At 51.3% G+C, this 19,526-nt stretch overlaps 2 protein-coding genes across 3 annotated transcripts in view; both read right to left on the bottom strand.

The window, feature by feature from the left end:
• Positions 1-5,161: 5,161 nt before the first annotated feature.
• Positions 5,162-7,264, bottom strand: LOC118024101 (protein FAM209A-like). Its single transcript, XM_035025668.1, has 2 exons — positions 6,408-7,264; positions 5,162-5,432 (listed from the first exon to the last, which is right to left on the bottom strand). The coding sequence occupies exons 1-2, from the start codon at positions 6,654-6,656 to the stop codon at positions 5,175-5,177; spliced, it is 507 nt and encodes a 168-aa protein (XP_034881559.1). The 5' UTR covers positions 6,657-7,264; the 3' UTR covers positions 5,162-5,174.
• A 3,461-nt stretch (positions 7,265-10,725) lies between these two features.
• Positions 10,726-19,526, bottom strand: part of RTF2 (replication termination factor 2) — a 39,014-nt gene continuing 30,213 nt past the window's right edge. The window contains exons 6-9 of one of the 2 annotated variants that reach the window (XM_035025435.1): positions 15,069-15,182; positions 12,098-12,152; positions 11,881-11,976; positions 10,726-11,015 (exon numbers count right to left, since the gene is read on the bottom strand). In XM_035025435.1, coding sequence (XP_034881326.1) covers positions 10,837-11,015; positions 11,881-11,976; positions 12,098-12,152; positions 15,069-15,182 — 444 coding nt within the window. In that variant the 3' untranslated portion in view covers positions 10,726-10,836. The remainder of the gene's footprint in view (positions 11,016-11,880; positions 11,977-12,097; positions 12,153-15,068; positions 15,183-19,526) is intronic. The other variant, XM_035025436.1, reaches the window with a different exon arrangement.

Genomic DNA, 19,526 nt, shown 5'->3' with positions numbered 1-19,526 from the left:
AGGAAAGAGGGAAATCCAAACCACCATCAGGCAAATACCAATACCACTGAAATAATTATTGCAGAAAAGACCCGCTGATGGATGTTCACATTAGTGGGTGAAAGTCTGAGGGGCCGATTGGTGTAGACTCAGGGCGTCCTCTAAGATATTCCTACCTTACAGCGAAGAACCCAGCAGGCACCACTCTAATCAAACGATGACGGTCAATATCAACAGTGTTGGGGCACATACACCAGGGCCTGATGCCACGTCTCTGGTGCTCTTGCCGAAAAGGCCTAACCTCATTCCCGTCGTGAGAAAACAAGCATCACTCAACCCAAATGGAGGGACGTTCTGTGGAAGAGCTGATTGCTATTCTTCAACACCGGCAAGGTCGTAACTGGCGAGCTGGGGGACTGTTCCACTGGAGACTAATGCGGGATGGCTGAATGCGTCGTAGGCTGCTGGCTGGGATCCCAGAACAGAGAGGAATGAGATGAAATTCACTTTAGGTAATGAACAGTGTTGCACCCGTATTACAGCTTTTGGTTGTCATGAGTCTACCCTGGTTACCTAAGAGGCCAGCATTCGGGGACGCTGGTGGAGGGGTGTATGAGAACTCCGTGCTATTGTTTTCTCTAAATCTGAAAGGAGTTCCGAGTAGCTTTTCCGAGACCTGGATGGAGTGCCCATTATGTGCCAAGCTCTGTTCTAGACATTGAGGACACAGCAGACACCATCCCTGTCCTCATGGAGCTTACATCCCAGGGGACACCACAAGAAACAGCTCAGTAAAAAGCATAGTGTCACACAGTGATGGTATTGCCAAGAAAATGAAGTGGATGATGTGGTTGGAGTGGCAGGGGAGGTCAGCTGGGTGGTCAGTGGAGGCCTCTCTTGAGCAGGTGACCCTCTGGGCAAAGATCAGAACAACAAGCATAGCAGCCAGGGCCGTGACATCTGGTGGAAAAACTTACCGTAGGGAGAGAGGCCATGTGCAAAGGCCCTGGGGCAGAAATGGGCTTGGTGTGGCCTAACTGGGAGGAGACAGGTCACGGAGCTCAGAGGTGGGTTGGATGCTTCTGTAAGTCTGTTGGGAAGGCCCAGAGGGTATGCGTCCTGGAGTGCTACAATTCCCATGTGTTTATTTGTATTTCATTAGGACTTCTAGATTTACTGCGTCTCCCTCGCTAGAATATAATGTGGAATCTCACTGTAAAATATTGCCCACCAATCCAAAGTTATAAACATTTTACTGGGGGGCCAAAACATACCCTTTCCCATATGACCTGGCATAAATCTGGGCGTTTATCCCAGAGAAATAAAACTGCATGTCCACACAAAAACCTGGACGTGATCCTCTGTAGCAGATCTATTTGTGAGAGCCCAAACCTGCAAATGGCCGAAATGTCCCTCAGCAGGTGGATGGTGAAATGTGCACGGAGTGTGGGTGCAGAGACCCACTCGCAGGGAACGCAGATGCAGAGTGGAAAAGCCAACCTCGAAGGTCACACATGCTGGGTGACTCCTCACTCATGTAACATCCTCCAAACAACATCTTAGAGATGGAAACATGCACGGTTGCTGGGGTGGGTGACGGGGGCGGTTCCGGTGTCCACGTGGGGGCGGCGGGCGGAGGTCTCCGGAGCCGGCACAGACCTGTCTCTCGGATGTGGGGGCGGGTGCACCAGCATCCACGTGGGGTAAGATAGCGCAGAACCCTTCACACACACCATCCCAATGTCAGGTCCTGCTTTTGTTTGCGTCCCAAAGTTACGCCAGACGCAACCCCTGCGGAAAAAGGCGGTTCTCTGTTCTACCTTTGCAACTTCTTGTGAATCTATCCTCGTTTCAAAATAAAAAGTTAAAAAAGGACCGTGGGCCACGTAAATGTGGCAGGAGCAGGGAGAGGTTCGGTCCCCGAGCCAACAGTTTGTAACCTCTGGTTTCAAGGAACAAGGTATTCCCTTTTTTTTTTTTAATTTATCTATATAAGAAAGTGGCAGAGGGAGAAGCAGGCTCCCCGCTGAGCAGGGGGCCCGATGCGGGGCTCGATCCCAGGACCCCGCGGAGATCATGACCTGAGCGGAAGGCAACTGAGCCACCCAGGCGCCCTAGATATCCTCGTTCTTGATCCTCGGCCAATATTCCTTTGGTCCCACTTCTCGGATTCAGAGGCCGATGCCTGGGTCAGAGGGAAGGTGGAGGCGTCATCCCAGGCATCAGAAGCAGCAGGTGGAGAGACCTGGCGTGTTTGTGTGTGTCCATGTGCGGCATTACTTTTTTCTATTTCTGTGTAAAAAATTCCCAACAAACAGTGGCTTAAAGCAACACGCATTTATTACCTCCCAGTTTCCGTGGGCCGGGGTATGAGTCCGGGGAGCGGACTCCTCTGCTCGGGGCCTCACCAGGCTGAAATCCAAGTGTCAGCTGGGGCTGGGGTCTCACCCGACTCGGGGGTCTCTTCCGGGCCACTGGTTGTTGCTAGGACCCATTTCGTCGCTATGGTGTGACCGACAGACCACCAGGAGGGTGTCTGGGCTGGGATGGAGCCTCATAGGACACGCTGCAAACATGGGAGTGACCGCTCCGTCACATTCAAGGGAGAGATTGATTACGCAGGGCTGCGTGCCACCCGGGGATACCCAGGCTTCCGCCCCCATCGTGCCCAGATACGGGAGAAAGGCCTTGCAGATGACCACGCCAAGCAGGGCCCCGGCGGCCCTCCCACTTGTTTGTTAGTCCCTGACCCCTCTCGCCGGAGTGGCCTCCCTCTCTGCAGCGGGCTCTGTAATGGGCCCCAGGCCTGGCGCTCACACGGGTGTAACCCGTGCCCCTGGAGTGGCTTGTTTCTAACCAGTAGCTGATGCGACAGATGTCACTCCTGTGATTGCCTGACTCCTCCCACTGTCCTCGAGGGAGCAAACCCCTGTGAGTGCGCCCCCAGCCCCCCAGGTGACCACAGGGAGCCAGCTGTTATCCTTGGCCTGTCACGTGCTCTTCTGAAACCACAGTGTGGTGACATGCGGAATTGAGTTTATGCTAGGACAGCAGAATTCAGTAGCTTTCTTCAGCCCTAGATCCCGAATCGAATGCATTTTTGCATGAAAATATTGCATGAAATTGACTGGGTTAAGAAAACAACTGTTGTCTAGGCCAAACCATGGTCTGCAAAGCTCTGTATGAGGCTAGGCAGAGACTCAGGGACACTATTTTATAGAAATTGCTACATCCAAATGCACAGCAGATTTTGTTTTAATGTAGATCCTTGGTCAACTTGCTCTAAGGAATTGTGAGATTTTGCCTTTTCTTACAGTCCCCATCTTTCTTTGCTCACGACCTGGACAGGCCTACAAAAAATGTGATTTATAAAATTACATGTTAGCCTAGCAGGCAAATGTGGGAGGTTTGTGAAGTTTACAGCTGAATAGATCTGCTTTTCTTGAACACTCTCCCTGGTTGTTAACATGTAAATAAGATTAGCATAAACTAGGGGTTGGCCAGCTTCCTGTAAAGGGCCCCCGACAGTAAGTATTTTCAGCTGTGTGGGCCATAGGGTTTGTGTTGCAGTAACTCAGTCCTGCCTGTGAACACAGAAGCAATGAACGCGTGTGGCCATGCATCAGTAAAAGTTATGGACACTGAATTTTGAGTTTCGTGTAATTTTCATGTCATGAAATATTACTCCTCTTTTCTCAACCATTTAAAAATAGAAAGGCCATTATTAGCTCGTGGGTGGTGTAAAAACGGGCAGTGGGCTGGATTTGGCCATGAGCCATGGTTTGTTGACCCCTGGCCTTTTAGATGCTCTCCAGTCATCTAAAACCTGCGCCATGTTGAGATCACAGTGTTAGGGAACCTGCACTGGATCGCCCGGGGAAGAACCGAGTGGCACCTGGAGATCTTGGAGGATCGGAGGCTTATTTAACGCCGGCGGGCTCAGAGGAGTGTGGTCTCCAAAGGGCTGAGCCCCGAGCACAAACAAAGGGGGCAATTTATACACTTCTACTTCCGTATACTTGGCACCTGAGCGAGGCGGGGCAGGGAGAAGGACCCAGAAGAGCCCCGAGGCAAGGACTGGGACTCTCTCGCCGGCCATCTTAGGACACAGATTTTCCTTATCAACAGGTTACCACCAGAATATTTTTTTGATAAGACAGAACGAGATGGGCGGGTGGCTTTGGTCTGGGGTCTGACACACACACACACACACACACACACACGACACAGCCTGAAGAATTTGCCCAAACCGTGGGGATTCAAGGATGGAGATTCAGGACTCCTCTGCCTCTGCCTTTGGACTGAGAAGTAGGGAACCTTCCATGGTCTTCCCCACTGGCTTCTCTCCCCAGGCCTGCACCTGAGTGTCTGTAGAGCTGCCCGCTGACCTAGATTGGGGGTCAATAAGCTAATTTAACAGCCTCTGGTGAGTGTAGTTCCCATCAGCCACACTAACATGCCAAAATCTCCCTATTTTTAATACGTATTATAAACATTCATATCGACTACTTTGGGAAGCCCTGGTTAGCTCATCTGTATCCAAATTCCATTGAAAATAGAGATCAATTCTCTATATCTTACTCCAACTGGATATTTGGTAGAAGAAAAAGTCAATACATGTCATCCATGAGACAGAACGAATAAAAAGACTTTCCTGGTGGGAAGAAAATCAAATGTTTCTAGAATCCACCACTCCCTGACATACGCATGCATGCACACACACACACTCTTAATTCAATCATTTTCTTTTAAACCTATATTAAAGTTGGCCTTTGTAATAAATTATAAACATAAAAATTGGTTCCACCTTTTGCACAAATAGCTACTACAAAAATAACTACAATGAAAATGGTATCCACATCTTATCCCAAATTTCCTAAGCCTAATTGTCCTCCAGAGGCCCCAGGCGCCATAGCCAAGAAGGTTGCCTCCACTACAATGTTGCTAGTCTGTGCTCTTTTCAACACTCACTGGTCTAGGGGAGGTGAGGAAGGCAAAAACAAAAGACTAACTGCTGTGGTTACTGGCCTCACATTTATTTTTTCTTCCAGTTTAAAAAAAGAGAAAAAGAAAAGAAAAGAAAAAAAAAAAGGTGTCAACTTCGAGAATTCTTTTTCTTCAGAATAGTTTTATTGGTTTGCATATGGTTTGTCAACACTCAACTTTGTCTCTCCTACTCTGACACACAAATCCATTCAGTCAGAGTCTTCTTCGCCCCATATTTCATAGATGGTAATATTGTGTGGGCCTGCAGGTCCCTCCATGCTCTGAAGCTTGAGGTTACTGCCAGTTGCCATGGTGATTTTCAGATTCCGCACCTTGGACACGAATTTCATAAGGTCCCTCTCCAGTTGGGTTAAGGTATTGAACGCATAGTCTTTGTTGGGGGAAGCATTTTGATTTTTCTTTAGTGGAGAGCGAAATGAACAGCCTCGAAGGGCAGGATTCTGCTCCTGTCAAGAAAGATATTCAGGGTGAATAATATTATTGCCTTTGCTGGTTTTGACAGAGTTCCAAGAGCGTCAGACTCCCCTAAGAAAAGATGGTTCTAGCATTGCACTCTAGTCCAGGGATTGGCAACCTATGGCCCAGTCTGGCCCACCAGTTGTTTTTATAAATAAAGTTTTATTGGAACACAGCCTTGCTCATTTATTTGTGCATTACATAAGGCTGCTTTCATGCTAAAACATCAGAGTCGAGTCGTTGCAACAGAGACTGTATGTGTTGCAAAGCTGAAAGTAGCTACTATCTGCTCCTTTCCAGAAAAGGTTTGCCAACCCCTGCTCTATCAGTTTGGACACAGCATCATGAAGTGTTGGGGCCTTCTAGCAGAGAACATGCTGTATTTCTCTCCCTTTCCCCGTCTGTCGCTTGTTCAGCCACTTCGGGGAGGAGGTGCTACTTCTTTATACATTTATCCCTTCACAACAGGTCTTTTCCTTTACCCGGGATAATGATACCATTTCCATTCGGTTCGGCAACTTGTAAGAAATAAAGAATTTTAAAACAACAACAACAAGAAGAAATAAAGAATTTCTTCTAGGGAAATTAAGAATCAGGAGCAGTGAATCTGTCTCTGTGAGTTATTTTGACCTGAGACACACCAAGTTCTCGAATCTCTCCTTCATTAGGAAAAAACTCATTTAATAGGATAAATATCAAACCAAGCTTTTCTTTAGCTGATCGGCGGAAGGTCATCTTCAACCGTTAGCCCTGACCCCTGAGGGTCTGGGGGCCGTTGTCTTCCCCAAGGACACGTCAGGAAATGAATGTGCCCGCGTGTCGCAGGACCACGGGGTAGGGGCCTCGCATCCTACTTCGTTCTACCGAAAGGCCCCGCCTATAAGGATGAGAACGTCGTCTCTCCGGGCCTGACACGTCTGAGACGGAACGAACCAGTGCGGGGTAAGAAACGGAGCCATCCTTACCTTACTCTTCTCACTGTCTCCTCGAAACTTCAGTATCACATACAGTACAACAACAAAAAAAAGCCAGAGCCATTTGCTCCCAAGCCAGCCTTGGGCGTGCTCTGGGAGATTCTGCCTGATCCGAAAGTGCCCTCCGCAAGGCACCTTCCCCTGGGGTTCTTTGACTTTATCCCTCAGAGGAGAAAACATAAAGGCGTAGCCGCAGGAGAGGCACAGAGGCAAGAACAAGAACCATGTTAGCGTCCGCATGGTGAGCAGAGATGGGGGACGAAGTTGCTCATGGTGGGTCTGCTTGCCTGCGCACCTGGAGACTGGGTGCCTGGGGCCGGGCCATTGGTGATGTCACAGAGCCCATTGTGATGACTTCCAGCCAGAGGATAAGGAGGCCCATGGTGGTCGCTGGGGAGCGAGGCTCAAAGGGAGGTGGAGAAATGTCCAGCGGGCAGTGAGAGCGGGAGGACGGGCACCGGGGGACGCCAGCTCCCTGCCGGAACATTCTCTCTGACCCCAGGGCTCTACCGGGAGAAGCCATCACCTATTTCTGTTTCTCGCCTGTTGAATCCAGACATGATGGTGAGCAGGGTGGACCCGGCACACGTCCCTGCAGGACTGAGAGCCGGGTGGGAGAGAGATGAAACCAGAGGCCACGGACTAGGAGCCACTGGTGTGTTTGGTTTGGCCTGCCTTGTTCCTGAACATGCTTATTTGCCAATATTTAGACGTTGGGAGGGACTTGACTTTTAAAACCAAGATTTTTGGCTTCCTTTGAAAACAGGGATGATCTGATCACACTGGGATGTTCTCTGCTGGGGCCAAATAGGCCCTCTAGGTGGCCGTGTTCTCCTCGGTCCCCCCACTCCCTCTCGCCTCCCACCTCCTCGCTGATCGTCCCTGAGTGTGCAGTGCCTGTGCTAAGTAAGGGTATAAATTACTTCATTAAAATTGCAGTAAGAACAGAGTACTTTAAGGGAATAGAACGAGGGGACGACTCTAGGTTAGGTTATTCGGGGAGGTTTTCCCAAAAGACATCCGGGTCGTTTGAGGGGTGATGAGGAGGTGGTTGGGTAAAAGGCGGGTGCTGATATCTGCATGTGTGTGAAGAACCGAGGGAGAAGGGCCCAGCCTGTAGGACAACCGAAGCCAATGTCGGGAGTAAAGCCAGGGCTCACTGCCCAGTGTGTTTGAAATCATCAGTTTTTATTTTTTTAAAAGATTTTATTTATTTATTTGACAGACAGAGACAGCGAGAGAGGGAACACAAGCAGGGGGAGTGGGAGAGGGAGAAGCAGGCTTCCCGCGGAGCAGGGAGCCCGATGTGGGGCTCGATCCCAGGACCCTGGGATCACGACCTGAGCCGAAGGCAGACGCTTAACGACTGAGCCACCCAGGCGCCCCCGAAACCATCAGTTTTTAAAATGACACGAAACTGAAAGAATCCAGGAACACAAGGCGGCTTGCACCTGTTCCCCCATGTCATCTGATTGACAGACTTAGTCCCTAGGAATGAAACATTCTGCTATCATCAAGGATCTGCTGGGAACCCTCCCTGTGCCTCGAACCGTGTTGAGCTCTGGGCATTGAGCAAGAAGTTCTGTAGGACTACTTGGAACCCCGGGAAGACAGCTCCTACAGGTGTGCACTCCTGGGGAGGCGGGGGCCTTCCTGCAGGAGGCGGTCTGCGTGGGCCTTGCAGGGATGCAAATCCAAAGGGCTGATTAGAAAGTAGGCAGTTAAGTAAATCCATTCCTCGAGAGGGGCTCCTTTGTAGCTGCTTCTTCGGGACGCGGCTGGCCGGTGTCTGGAGGGGGTGCCCGGTGACCCTCGGGGGCTCGTCCTTGGAACCGAGACTCGGTCTTGGCTCCCTGAGCAGCCTGACGTGGCTCTTGTGGGACAGTCGCCCCTGTTGCCCAGCTACGGCTGCAGAGTATTTTGGGGTGGTCCCGTGTCTACGTGTACCCCGTATGTGAAGTCACCCCCCAAACAGTGCTCTAAATGTGGCGGTTAGGGCGTGATGCAGTGAGGGGCGCGCAGACTTCCCGTACGTGATGACCCCACACAACGGGAATGCTCAGGAAATTTCGTCCCACCTGATTTTTGTAATTCGAAGATGTTGACATAGATTCCACGATAGGAATCACACTGTTTTGGTTTATATTGTGTTCAAAAGTCTGAAAGCACTTTTCAACAGGAGGACGAGTGGAAAAGCAGGGAAGAAGCGGGAAGATCTTTGAGCCAGAATGCTCTCTGGGTGAAAAGGCAAGGACAGGTTCCTGGTGTGGCGTGGCGATCTCAGTTCCTCGTGGGGAGGCTTCAGTTCTCTTCCTCGGAAAGACAAGACCGTGAAACAGCCTGCGCCTGGGAGCCCCTGCCCGCCCGGGGCCTGCCCGGGTCCCGCCCGGCTAGCAGAGCGGCTCGGCCCTGTGGGGCGGGCACAGGAGGCAGGGAGCTTGTGGGCGCTCCTTGCATCCCGCGTGGAAGCCTTGCACAGCTTCCACGGACTCCCCCACCGGGCCAGTATTGGCGGGAGAGACGGCGCGACGCCCTGACCGGACCCGAGCTGGGAGCGCGTGTGCAGTGCTGCGGGAAGGGAGGTGGTCACAGCCCCTCTCGGTGGGTCGCTGAGTCCCAGGAGACGAAGCCCACCAAGGGCTCTGCTCTTCGGGCGAGCCCTCAACACGGCAGCAGCTCTGAGCCGTCACTGCCTTGCTCTCCTCCTCCTGTGTCCCAGGCACCCTGCCAGGCCCGGGGCGACACGGGCAGACTGTTCCCCACCTCGAGGACAAGTGCCGCTCCTCGGGCCTCTGAGGACTCGATGCCTTGCTGGACACGAAAGGCTGGAAGGAGTCTCCACAGCACGCTCTCCTCCGGGGGCGGCGCGGCTCTGGGCAGGGAAGGCGTAGGCAGAGGCCAGAAGCTGGGGCTGAGGGGCTGAGGCTCTGGCCTGGCTGCTGGAAGGGGGCGGGTGGGGAGGGGGTGACAGGCAGAGTTGGAGGTGACCTTGAGGGGAAGCAGGCGGGCTGAACTGCTCAAGTTTTAAGGCTGGGGACCCTGTGACGGGTCACAGGGAAAAACTGGAGACAGTCAAAATAATCACTGCAGAATAAAATTAAGGCTAAAATTAGGGAAGTCGAAGTTGGCAGAAATAATGGCTGTTGATATAAAAGATGCAACAACTAGGAAATGGTTTAACAGGGCTATATAGGAAATGGGTAAGGAGGGACGCCTGGGTGGCAGTTAAGCATCTGCCTTCAGCTCAGGTCATGATCCCGGGGTCCTGAGATCAAGCCCCACATCGGGCTCCCTGCTCAGCGGGGAGCCTGCTTCTCCCTCTCCATCTGCCTCTCCACCTGCTCATGCTCTCTCTCAAAAAAATAAAATCTTAAAAAAATAAAATTAAAATTAAAAAAATGTTCAGGAAAAGAAAATGGGCAATTCAGCTTTGTTCTGGTAAAGTCCACAACAAAAATTGACTGAGGTGAATAGAATTCTGATTAAAATGCTTCTCTGTTCAAAACAGAGACACCTAGGGGCCGAGCTTCCCAGCCCTCGGAGACAGGACATGGGGACCCAGCGCTCCCGCCCAGGCCTCCGGCCTCCCTCCCTGGCTCCGTTTCCTGCGCGCTGATGGAAACCAGCCAGTCCCGTCCGGAGTACGACTGTCTCCAGAAGCCGTGCTGACATGGGGTATTCTCAGCTCTGAGTCAGCCGTCCCATGGGACGTTTCAATGCCTGATGTCAGCACAGGTAAGAGAGACCGACTGTACACAGAATTCCCTTCATCATCTGAGAGAGAAGGGAACTCACTTCGTGGAAACACTCTGATCACCACCCATGGAGAGGCCGTAGTTTTCTTACTAAAACATTATGGAAGAGAGAAAAATACAGACAGATGAGAGAAAAGGCGGACTTGCTTTATTTTTATACCAAACCCTCAGGTGCCCAACTAAAAGGCTCTCGTCTTGAAAGTGATAAAAGAAAGACCCTCCCTAAAGACTCGACCGGCAAGCTCTGCTCAGAGGGCACAGAGGCTGCCGGCAAACAGACATGCAGGCGGAGTGCATGTAAAGCTCACTTTCTAAAGTACAATTTCGCTTGGCCTGTTCCACAGTTGGCAGCAAAATCATTAGAATTTTAGGCAAAATGGGCCAACCACACACCCCAAGGAATCTGGAGTCTTTATCTCAAGCATAAAAAGTGCAGCCAACGCATGTTCCGGGGCCGTGGGGAGGGCACGAGCCTGCGGGAGGGGGCGGGCAGGGCCAGCACGTCACCGCGGGAACCCAGGCGCCTCACAAGCACGAGCGACCACACCAGCTCCGAGGTTCGGGGGGACTTTATAGCTCGGCGCAAAGGGGGAGCTAGCAGAGAACAGGGTGCAGTAACGCCCACGCCACCCGCCCCATGGAAACCGGACGGCGCCTGCGCGGCTTCAGAAACAGTAGGACGTGTGGGTGACCCAGTGGGCGGACTCCTCCTTGGAGCGCTTGGCGGAGCTGTGAGTCGTGAAGAGGGACTTGTAAGCTTCCGATTCTTCGCTTTCGGCAATGGACCTCTTTGTGGTTCCACACAGAGGCTTCCCGACTTTTCCAGAAGAGCTCCCATTTGCCGCTGGAAGAATGAGAAGCCAAATACTTTAAGGTTGGGCCTACAGATCACTCCAAATTTCACATTCTTAAAAAGGAAAAAAAGTCTGTTAACAGCAGGAATTTTCCTCTTCCTTTCTTGGGATAAATGTCAAAGTACATCCTCTCAACTGCCAACTCCTAAAAACAGATGAAGCTACTACATTTAAGTCTATCACTGAAAACCACACCAGTAACTGTTTGCTATATTCTCCACTCTGGTCCGAGCCCTGTGAATGCTGGAGATCAGATCATCCTCATGAGGGGTGCTATCAGCCTGTCTCACAGGGGCAGGAACAGAAGTACCAGGAGGCCGGGTCACCTACCCCAGGCCAGGTGGCCACTCCGTGTAGGGTGGGGACTGGAATCCATTAACCACTGTGGGTGCCACTCACAACACAAGGTTACACCTTATTTTACCTAATAATAAATTTGTGTTTCCTTTTTGTGAAATCAATCTTTCCTTTGAGTTAAGGGTAGTGAGGAGAAATGCACTGAATTCTGGGCTATGTGTCAAACAGCCCTCTGGGACGTTCCCGCCCAATGCCCCAAGCCTCAGACACTAACCAGTCTCTGCAGTAAATCTGAGTCCAGCTCCCTGTGCAGCCTGGGTATCTTGGCACCAAATGCGCTCTCAGTAAAAAAACAATTAGCCATCTATGCCCAGACTCCTTCAACCAGGCTTTGGGGTAGAGCGACTGTTTCTTAGCCTCCAAGAGAGCTCGATGAACTACTTAGAAACATGACTTAGGATGAGCCTCAGCTTTCGAATGCACTCTGATAAAACCGTGATATCACCACCTGGTTTACCAGCCCTCTAAAGAGCTCCCTGTTGCCTCAGTAGGACCCACCTGCACTTTTGGGAGCTGAGCTGGCTTTCTTCTCTCTAGAATCAAGGCTGGTTTCTTCAGGCTTCCCTGTCTTAATTTTTGATGGCCCTGGAGATTCTGTTAAAAAAAAAAAAAAAAGGTAAGCCAAACAAAAAACAAAGCAAAAGCATGAACTTTTGAAAGAAACAGCTCCACAGCCTTATTTTTGCTAAAATAAGGACCTCTTTTAGTGCCTTACCTTCACTGACACCTGGCTTTGAGACAGACTCTGCCGCCTTGGGTTTCTTTGCTTTCTGTAAAAAGAAAGAGCAAACTGGAGACGTGCTTGAACTCTATTGCAGTCTAAGTGTGGCTGCCGCTGTCCCGGGAGCCCTGCCGACAGGCCGATGCAGTTCATACAAGGTAGGTGCTCATTCTGGAGCAGACTCTGAGACCGCAGGAGTCCTAAACCCTGGCCCTTGGTGTGTGTTTCCAGTTAACACACTTCTGCCTCAGTCAGAAATATACCTGAAGAGATCTGCCTGGTTCTCTATTTATATTCCAAAAACCACATTCTCAAAACTCTTAAATGAAGACACCAGATTTCAGAGCTGTTAAACAAGTAACAAAGTATAGGTGGGCACCTGCAGTCCAGCCAGCAAAAAATGTGCTGAACCCAACCCAGTCCAGTCACTCTTGTTCAGAGTTGTCAAACTGCTCTGATGTTAGTTTACTAACTATAAAGACTTGAGGCTGGGGACACCTGGCTGGCTCAGTCGAAGCGCGTGCAGCTCCTGATCGTGGCGTCATAGGTTTGAGCCCCACGTTGGGTGTAGAGGTTAGTAAGAAAAAATAAAACAAGACCTGACACTATGCTGAAGGACACTTCAGCCAATTCTCCTAAACTCTGGATTTTTAAGCACTAGAATTCTGTCACTCATAATAATTACACTGGTCAGCAGAAATTTAAGAAATGAAACTAACCATTCTAAAATCTCACAGCTGTGTTAGAAGGGATTCAGTCAGAGAAAGCACAAACAGAAGGATGTTTATTCGGTGACTTTAACATGCCACTTTCCTAACTATCCCAAAGGTGGCGCTAAAGACACACGGCCTAATCATTTCGGAAGGCTGCCGTCACTGGAACACGTGGGGAACAGACCTCCCTCAGGCACTGGCCTTGAACGTGTAATACGGACACGCAGAGTGACCTACAATGCTTGTACACAATGTAAAAACTTCCTGTTTGTTTCACACATGCAAGGCACATATTCAAATCCGTGAGGATGATACCTAGTCCTCAAAAAAAGACAACTGGGGATTTTGAAGCCTTTCATTCATAGCTGAGATTCTATAAAAAGCAAGAGCAGCAAGAACTTAGAGAGGAAATGCTATGTCCTATCTTCGGCTGAGAGCGTTTTTGGGAAATATTCTGGTATCCTGGTAGCAGTATCTAAGAGGCATTCCCAGAAGCCGCAGGGAGCATTTTGCGGAGAGGGGTGTGCGGGCCCCGCTAGGCTGTGAACACCTTGGCAGGAACTCTGGGACCGGAGACAACTCACCACAGGGGCGCCGTTAATGACCATACAAACACCAGGAGCTTCCTCAGAAACAGATTTTTTCCCTTTTCGTGCTTTTTAAAAACAACCTGATCAATGACAGCAAAGAAGAACAAGCCGATCCTTTTTGATAACTGTCAAAAACATCTCAAGCTTTCTTCTTTTTTGCTCATATGATAACAAAATCACATTTAGAAAATGAACAGAGAATGAGTGCACTTACATTCCAGGGGGATAGGGTCCTGCTCTTTCCTCTATGATGATTAAAGAAAAAACACAACTCTGAAAAATCTTTAATTATTACATCATAAATGCATGCCACACAGAGGGAGGCTATTTTCCCCCACAACTTTATGTCTTCAGGACACTGAAACGCATTTTCTACTACTTCAATCATTCCTCTGACTTAGTTCTGAACACAGAATTTCTCCCACATTTAGCCTGAACCTAAACTTTTTTGCTAATTTTTAATTTTATAAATTAAAATTATGATTAATTTTTAAAATTTATTATTTTTAACAATCTCTACACCCAGCGTGGGGCTGGAGCTCACAACCCTGAGATCTAGAGTCACGTGCTCTATGGACTGAGCCAGCCAGGTGCCCCTCTTTTTTTAAAAATATTTTATTTATTTGACAGAGAGATACACAGAGAGAAAGGGAACACAAGCAGGGGGAATAGGAGAGGGAGAAGCAGGCTTCCCGCCGAGCAGGGAGCCCGATGCGGGGCTCGATCCCAGGACCCTGGGACCATGACCTGAGCTGAAGGCAGATGCTTAATGACTGAGCCACCCAGGCGCCCTATAACTTATTTTTTTTTTAAAGAATGAAAAACTTGCTGTCACAAAAGATCATAGGGATCGTCTGTAAATACTTAAGAAATAATGAAATTTGCTGCTGGATCCAGAATGTATGGCACACAGAACGACTTCTTAGCTGATAAAACTGTTTTGAGCCTGGTCATTATGCCAAAACAGGAGGCAATGAATCCACTGCTTATGGAGTGGGATCTAGACCCAGGGCCACAAAACAAAGCCTTCCCGTCCCGAGTCCACGCAGAGCTTTGGTCGCAGCCGGGGGTCTGCGGCACTGGCCTCCCTTCCGGAGAGCCGAGGCAGCCCTCACACCTAGAGGCCCCGGCCAGGGCTCAGGAAGGCTGGGGGCGGCTCCCAGTCACGGGGAGGCTGCTCAGCCCCTCACTACCTGAGGTGCCTCAGCGGTGGGTGGGGATCGCAGGCTCCCAGGCCCCCGCAGATCTCCAGGGGACTCCCCAGGACATTCAGACCTGGGCAGCACAGGCTCTCCAGATGTGCTGTTCACTTCTACTGTACAAGTTTTATACACCCAGGACGTAAAGTCAGCACAGCCCAGAGGTGGTGGCTGCCCCCCCGCCCTGGGCTGCAAGCGGGCACGAGCTTGGTGACCCTCCTGAGCATGCCCGCCCCATGCAGGTGCTGTCGCCAGCCCCACGTCACGGATGAAGCAGCTGAGTGAGGGAGGGCAGAACCGCTGTGCCCCACACAGTGAGCCCAGGCCCTTCAAGGCTGTAAAAGCGCCTCAACCACTGCACGCCCAAAAGCAGGGCAGTTCGGGGGTTTGCCACTGGCCCCACGGCAGAGGCAGCTGGCAGCACCTGAAGACTCGGGGGGGGTGGACCCCAGGGCTCTGTTACCTTCCCCAGCTTCGCCCTCAGCCTCCTCTCCTCCATCCTCCTCTTCAGCGCTTCCACGTCCTCCTTGGTGCCGTTGAGCACGATGACGTCGTCCTCCTGGAAAGAAGCCCCACACTGGAGGGGGCAGAACACAGAGGAGACTCCATCACCACGCGGTGGGCAGCTCAGCTTCCCCCCAGACGCTCCGGAGCCCAACCACTGCTCTGCGAACCCTCGGGAACTTCCTGCCTGTACCTCGGCTTAGCCAGCTTCTGAGTGTGAGCCCTGCTTTGGCAAGTTCTGTGTCCGGACTCAGCGTGGCAGGCCCGAGAGGGCTCTGAAAGGGCCTGGCTCTGCAAGGCCAGCCCCACACTGGTGTCTGCGAACCTGGAGGGCGCCCACCATTTCCTAACCGCGTCGGGCGGCTTTCCATCCAGGTGTGCGCCGCGGCCCCGACCCCCAGGTGTGCGCGGGAAGGGCGGTGCAGAGCCGCTGGCCGCTGGTGGGCGTTCGGGAGAAGTCTGCGGCAGGGACCGGCAGTATCTATTCAGCACTCACTGCTGGCTCGTCTCAGGACTCACTTCACAAGAGCCCGGGCTGTGCCCGCCGCACACCACTGGCCCCGGGCTGAAAGGGAAGAAGCCCGCGGAGCTTCTGTCCCAGACGGGGCCCACGCTGGCCAGCCCGACCTGGCGTCAGGGTCTCCGGGAGCGAGGGGACCCTCAGCCGCTGGCCAATTCGGGAGCCCCAGGGTGGGGCCCTGTCACCTGCATTTCTCCCTTGTTCTCAGGTGTTGCAGACGCTGCCTGGGGGGGATCCCTGCTTTGAGAACCCCTGCTCCAGTGTCCGGGAAGATGGCCAACTGGGGGAACCGGGTTCCATCCCAGCAGGAGAGCAGAAGGACCTGTCTGGAGGCAGAGGCTGCACTTCAGCTCTCTCCTGGGCCGCTGCCCATTGTCGTTCCCACGAGAGGGGGGGGGGGGTCTTGCATTTTCAAAGGCCCGCCTGGCGGGCCCACCCCGCTGGTCACTCTCAGCCTCAGTGACCGCACCTGTTAAATGGGAAGTAAACCGAACTCCCAGCGCGGTCGAGGATGAGGCCAGAATTCAGGGCACCGGCGTCGGGAGCGTACCACAGGGATGGGCAGCCAACAGTCAACCACTGTGGGCTACAGCTGCGGGTCTGCGCTTTCCTGGAAGACAGCGGCCTGTCCCGACACAAACCATCTCCAGGACACATCTCTGTGTTTCTGACTAGCTTCCCTGGGAGAAACCTCACACGCACATGGCTGTATGTGTCTTGCTGGGGAAAGTGGGCCTCTGTGCCCCTTCATGGAGGGAGAGTGCACGGATTCCTGCTGACACCGCCTGGGTCTCTGTCCCTGACCCTCAGGCACGCAGCCTTACCAGCCTGCTGGGATAAACATGAGCCGTGAGCACAATCACGTGCTGACCCCAGTGAGGCCTCGAGAGCCTACCATGCCCGGAACAGGAACAGCCACAGACCCAATGTACCCAGAATCTCTTTTCTACAACACATTCTCAGCACAAGACATTGAAGTGCTCTTCTTAAAAAGCTGCCGAGCTTTTCCCAGCACCTCCCAACACACAGGAGAGCCAGTGGACATGTGCTGACCCCCCAGGCGCTGCCTTAGCTCGGTTATTTACTGTGGTTCTCACCTCCAAAACCCACAGCACAGGCCCAAGGCACCTCCTTTCCTAGGAGGGATCTGGTAAGATGTCACAACTGAAGAGACCCCCCCGCCCCCACCTTTGGCCCACACATCCTGAGATCAGGGCCACAGAGAAGCCCTATGAACAACAGAAGGGGGGCTGTTACGGCACCTCGCCGGGACTGCCTTCGAAGAAAAGGAGCTTGTTTTTTGCCATCACTGCAGGGAGGCCTCCAGGCTCTGCAGGAGGAGGCCTCCTGGGAAGTCCCACGCTGTGGGAGATTTGGCTAGTCATCCCTTGGGGATCTCCTTCTTGAGTAGGGAATGAAAAAGGATCCGCAGGAACAGAATCAGGTGGCAGATATGGCCCAGTGGGGCTGGGGCTATGGCGTCAATAACCCTCCCAAGCACAGAACCAAGAGGTAGAAAGGAGTCTCCATTTGTTCCATTAGTCTGCCCCCTCCTCCTTCCCCACTCCGGGCTTTCTGCGGCTGATTTCCACCAGTCCCTGGCACCCCCTTTCCTGGAGTGTCGGCGGTCAACAGTCTCTCTCCTCTACATGTGACTGTTTAGTTGTCTAGATAGGGCTGTGGACCCCATTCTACCTACAGTTATGGTGTGCTGTGCCCAGAGTTATATTTTTAAAGTTGAATCAGCCACTAAGCATAAAAAGTCGGGAACCTCTCATGCTAAAAATTGAGATATCTTGCTTTCTCCCCCAAATTCAAAAGATCCATTAATACTAAACCCACACTCTCAAGGCCTCAGTTGCTGGGACCTGAGAAGGGCTGCCCCCTAGAGCCTGGGCACGACCCTCCCACTGGCGGCAGGCCCTGTCACGCTCCTGGTGTGTGCCTGACCCTGGCGGGCTGCTGCCTGACCCCCGGAACTTGGGTGAGGGACCCATCCGTTGGGAGCATGTGAAGCCAGAGCAGGAAGCAGATTTCCATCCACGGTGCCAGTGGCCAGGCTGGGGCTCTTCTCTACGTACTGAAGGGTTGAGGGAGGGTTACTTTCGAAAGTGAGGGGAGGGCTGTGGCAGAGACACAGCCGACCCAAAGGGCCGGACCCTCTCTGCTTATAAAGTAACACATATCATAAGCGAAAAACACCCATATTTTCCTGCAAACACATTTTTCCATGTGTACAGTTACTGCACAGGTGAAATCATGTCTTTATTTTAAATTAGCCTCCTTTTATCACTTATAACTTAGATGTCCCCAAAATGGAGAAAATAAATCACAGCACATTCTTAAAAAGGAAGGGCAGAGAGTTATTTCAGAGTTTCTGACAACGTAGAAAGTGTCTATTAAGCTAAAAGAAAACGACTACAAATTACATATCCCTGATCTCTGGATATTCATTTTTTTTTTTTTTTTTTAAAGCAGTAGGAAAAAAAAAAGCCAGCAGGAAAGTGCCGAGGGAACGGGTAGAATTACGATAACATGCTACTCTATCTGCAGATCTGGATCACGAACAATTGGAAAAGTGGTTTCTCAATCACTGTTCTTACAAATAATATTTGCAACAAACACCGGCATGCATCTCAGACCGCAAAATCCCCCTTGTGGGACTCGTTTATTCTCCGCCACCGAAGCCTGTTTCCCGTGTAGTACTCTGTGACACACAGTAAATGAACGTGTGCCTGTATGTGCGTACTGACTTTCAAAACAGTGTTTCCCTCTGTCATACCGTAAGCTCCAAGAGGGACAGACTGGCCGTTATCCGACTCGGCTGTGGCCCAGGGGTAAGCCCAGGGCCCTGCACACAGTGGGCACCCGGGAACTAGTTGCCGCGTGCATGAATGAAAACACAGCCCGGAGAAATACTTCAAACCAGGATGAAAGTGAATAATACTTTAAAGCCAAATAGTTCCCCTGAAAGGTCGTATGAACTTTACACTCCCTACCACGTGTAAGAGTGCCTATCACACCATATAATTTGAAGGAACAAAAACACACTGATCTGAAAGGTAAAAGAAGGTGGCTCCTTTTTGGCTTCAATTAAGAAACAAAAATCCCGGGTGCCTGGGTGGCTCAGATGGTTAAGCGTCTGCTTTCGGCTCAGGTCATGATCCCAGGGTCCTGGGATCGAGTCCCACATCGGGCTCCCGGCTCAGCGGGGAGCCTGCTTCTCCCTCTGACCCTCTCCCCTCTCATGCTGTTTCCCTCTCGCTTGCTCTCTAAAAAATAAATAAAATCTTAAAAAAAAAAAAAAGAAACAAAAATCCCCACTGCATTCCTACTGTCTCTCTCGCAGATTATGTGTATATGCTGTAGGTCCACTTTATTTATTAGGATCTTTTTAAAGAGTTTATTTGAGAGAGAGTGAGAGCGAGCATGCGCCGGCGGGGTGGGGGGGTGGGAGGAAGAAGCAGACTCCCTGCTGAGCAGGGAGCCGCATCCGGGGCTCAATCCCAGGACCCCGAGATCCTGACCTGAGTCAAAGGCAGACGCTTAACTGACTGAGCCACCCAGGCGCCCCTATTTATTAGGATCTTCATTCAAAAATTTTTTACTTTAACCAGTCTGTATAAGAAATTGATACATTAAGCCTATTGACCTTTGATCCACTTATCACAATAATTCCTCCCCTGTGTTTGGTTTTATTCTGTATTTCCCTTCGAGCTATGGAAGCGTAAAGCTGTATGCAGGCCACTCTATGTTCTCAGCTGTTTCTTCCACTGCTTTTTGCTTAAGAGAATCTTCTTCTTTCCAGGTTTAGGATGTGAGGTCCCAAGTGAAATCCAGCACCAATCTTTATCCCCTCGGGACGGGCCACTATGAAGGGCCCAGTTCACGAGCACC

Source organism: Mirounga leonina, unplaced genomic scaffold, assembly GCF_011800145.1.
Source record: "Mirounga leonina isolate KUSES-001 unplaced genomic scaffold, KU_Mleo_1.0 Mir_195, whole genome shotgun sequence".
Taxonomy (NCBI): domain Eukaryota; kingdom Metazoa; phylum Chordata; class Mammalia; order Carnivora; family Phocidae; genus Mirounga; species Mirounga leonina.
Note: the sequence above shows the minus strand (reverse complement) of the source record. Positions and strands in the feature narration are given on the sequence as shown.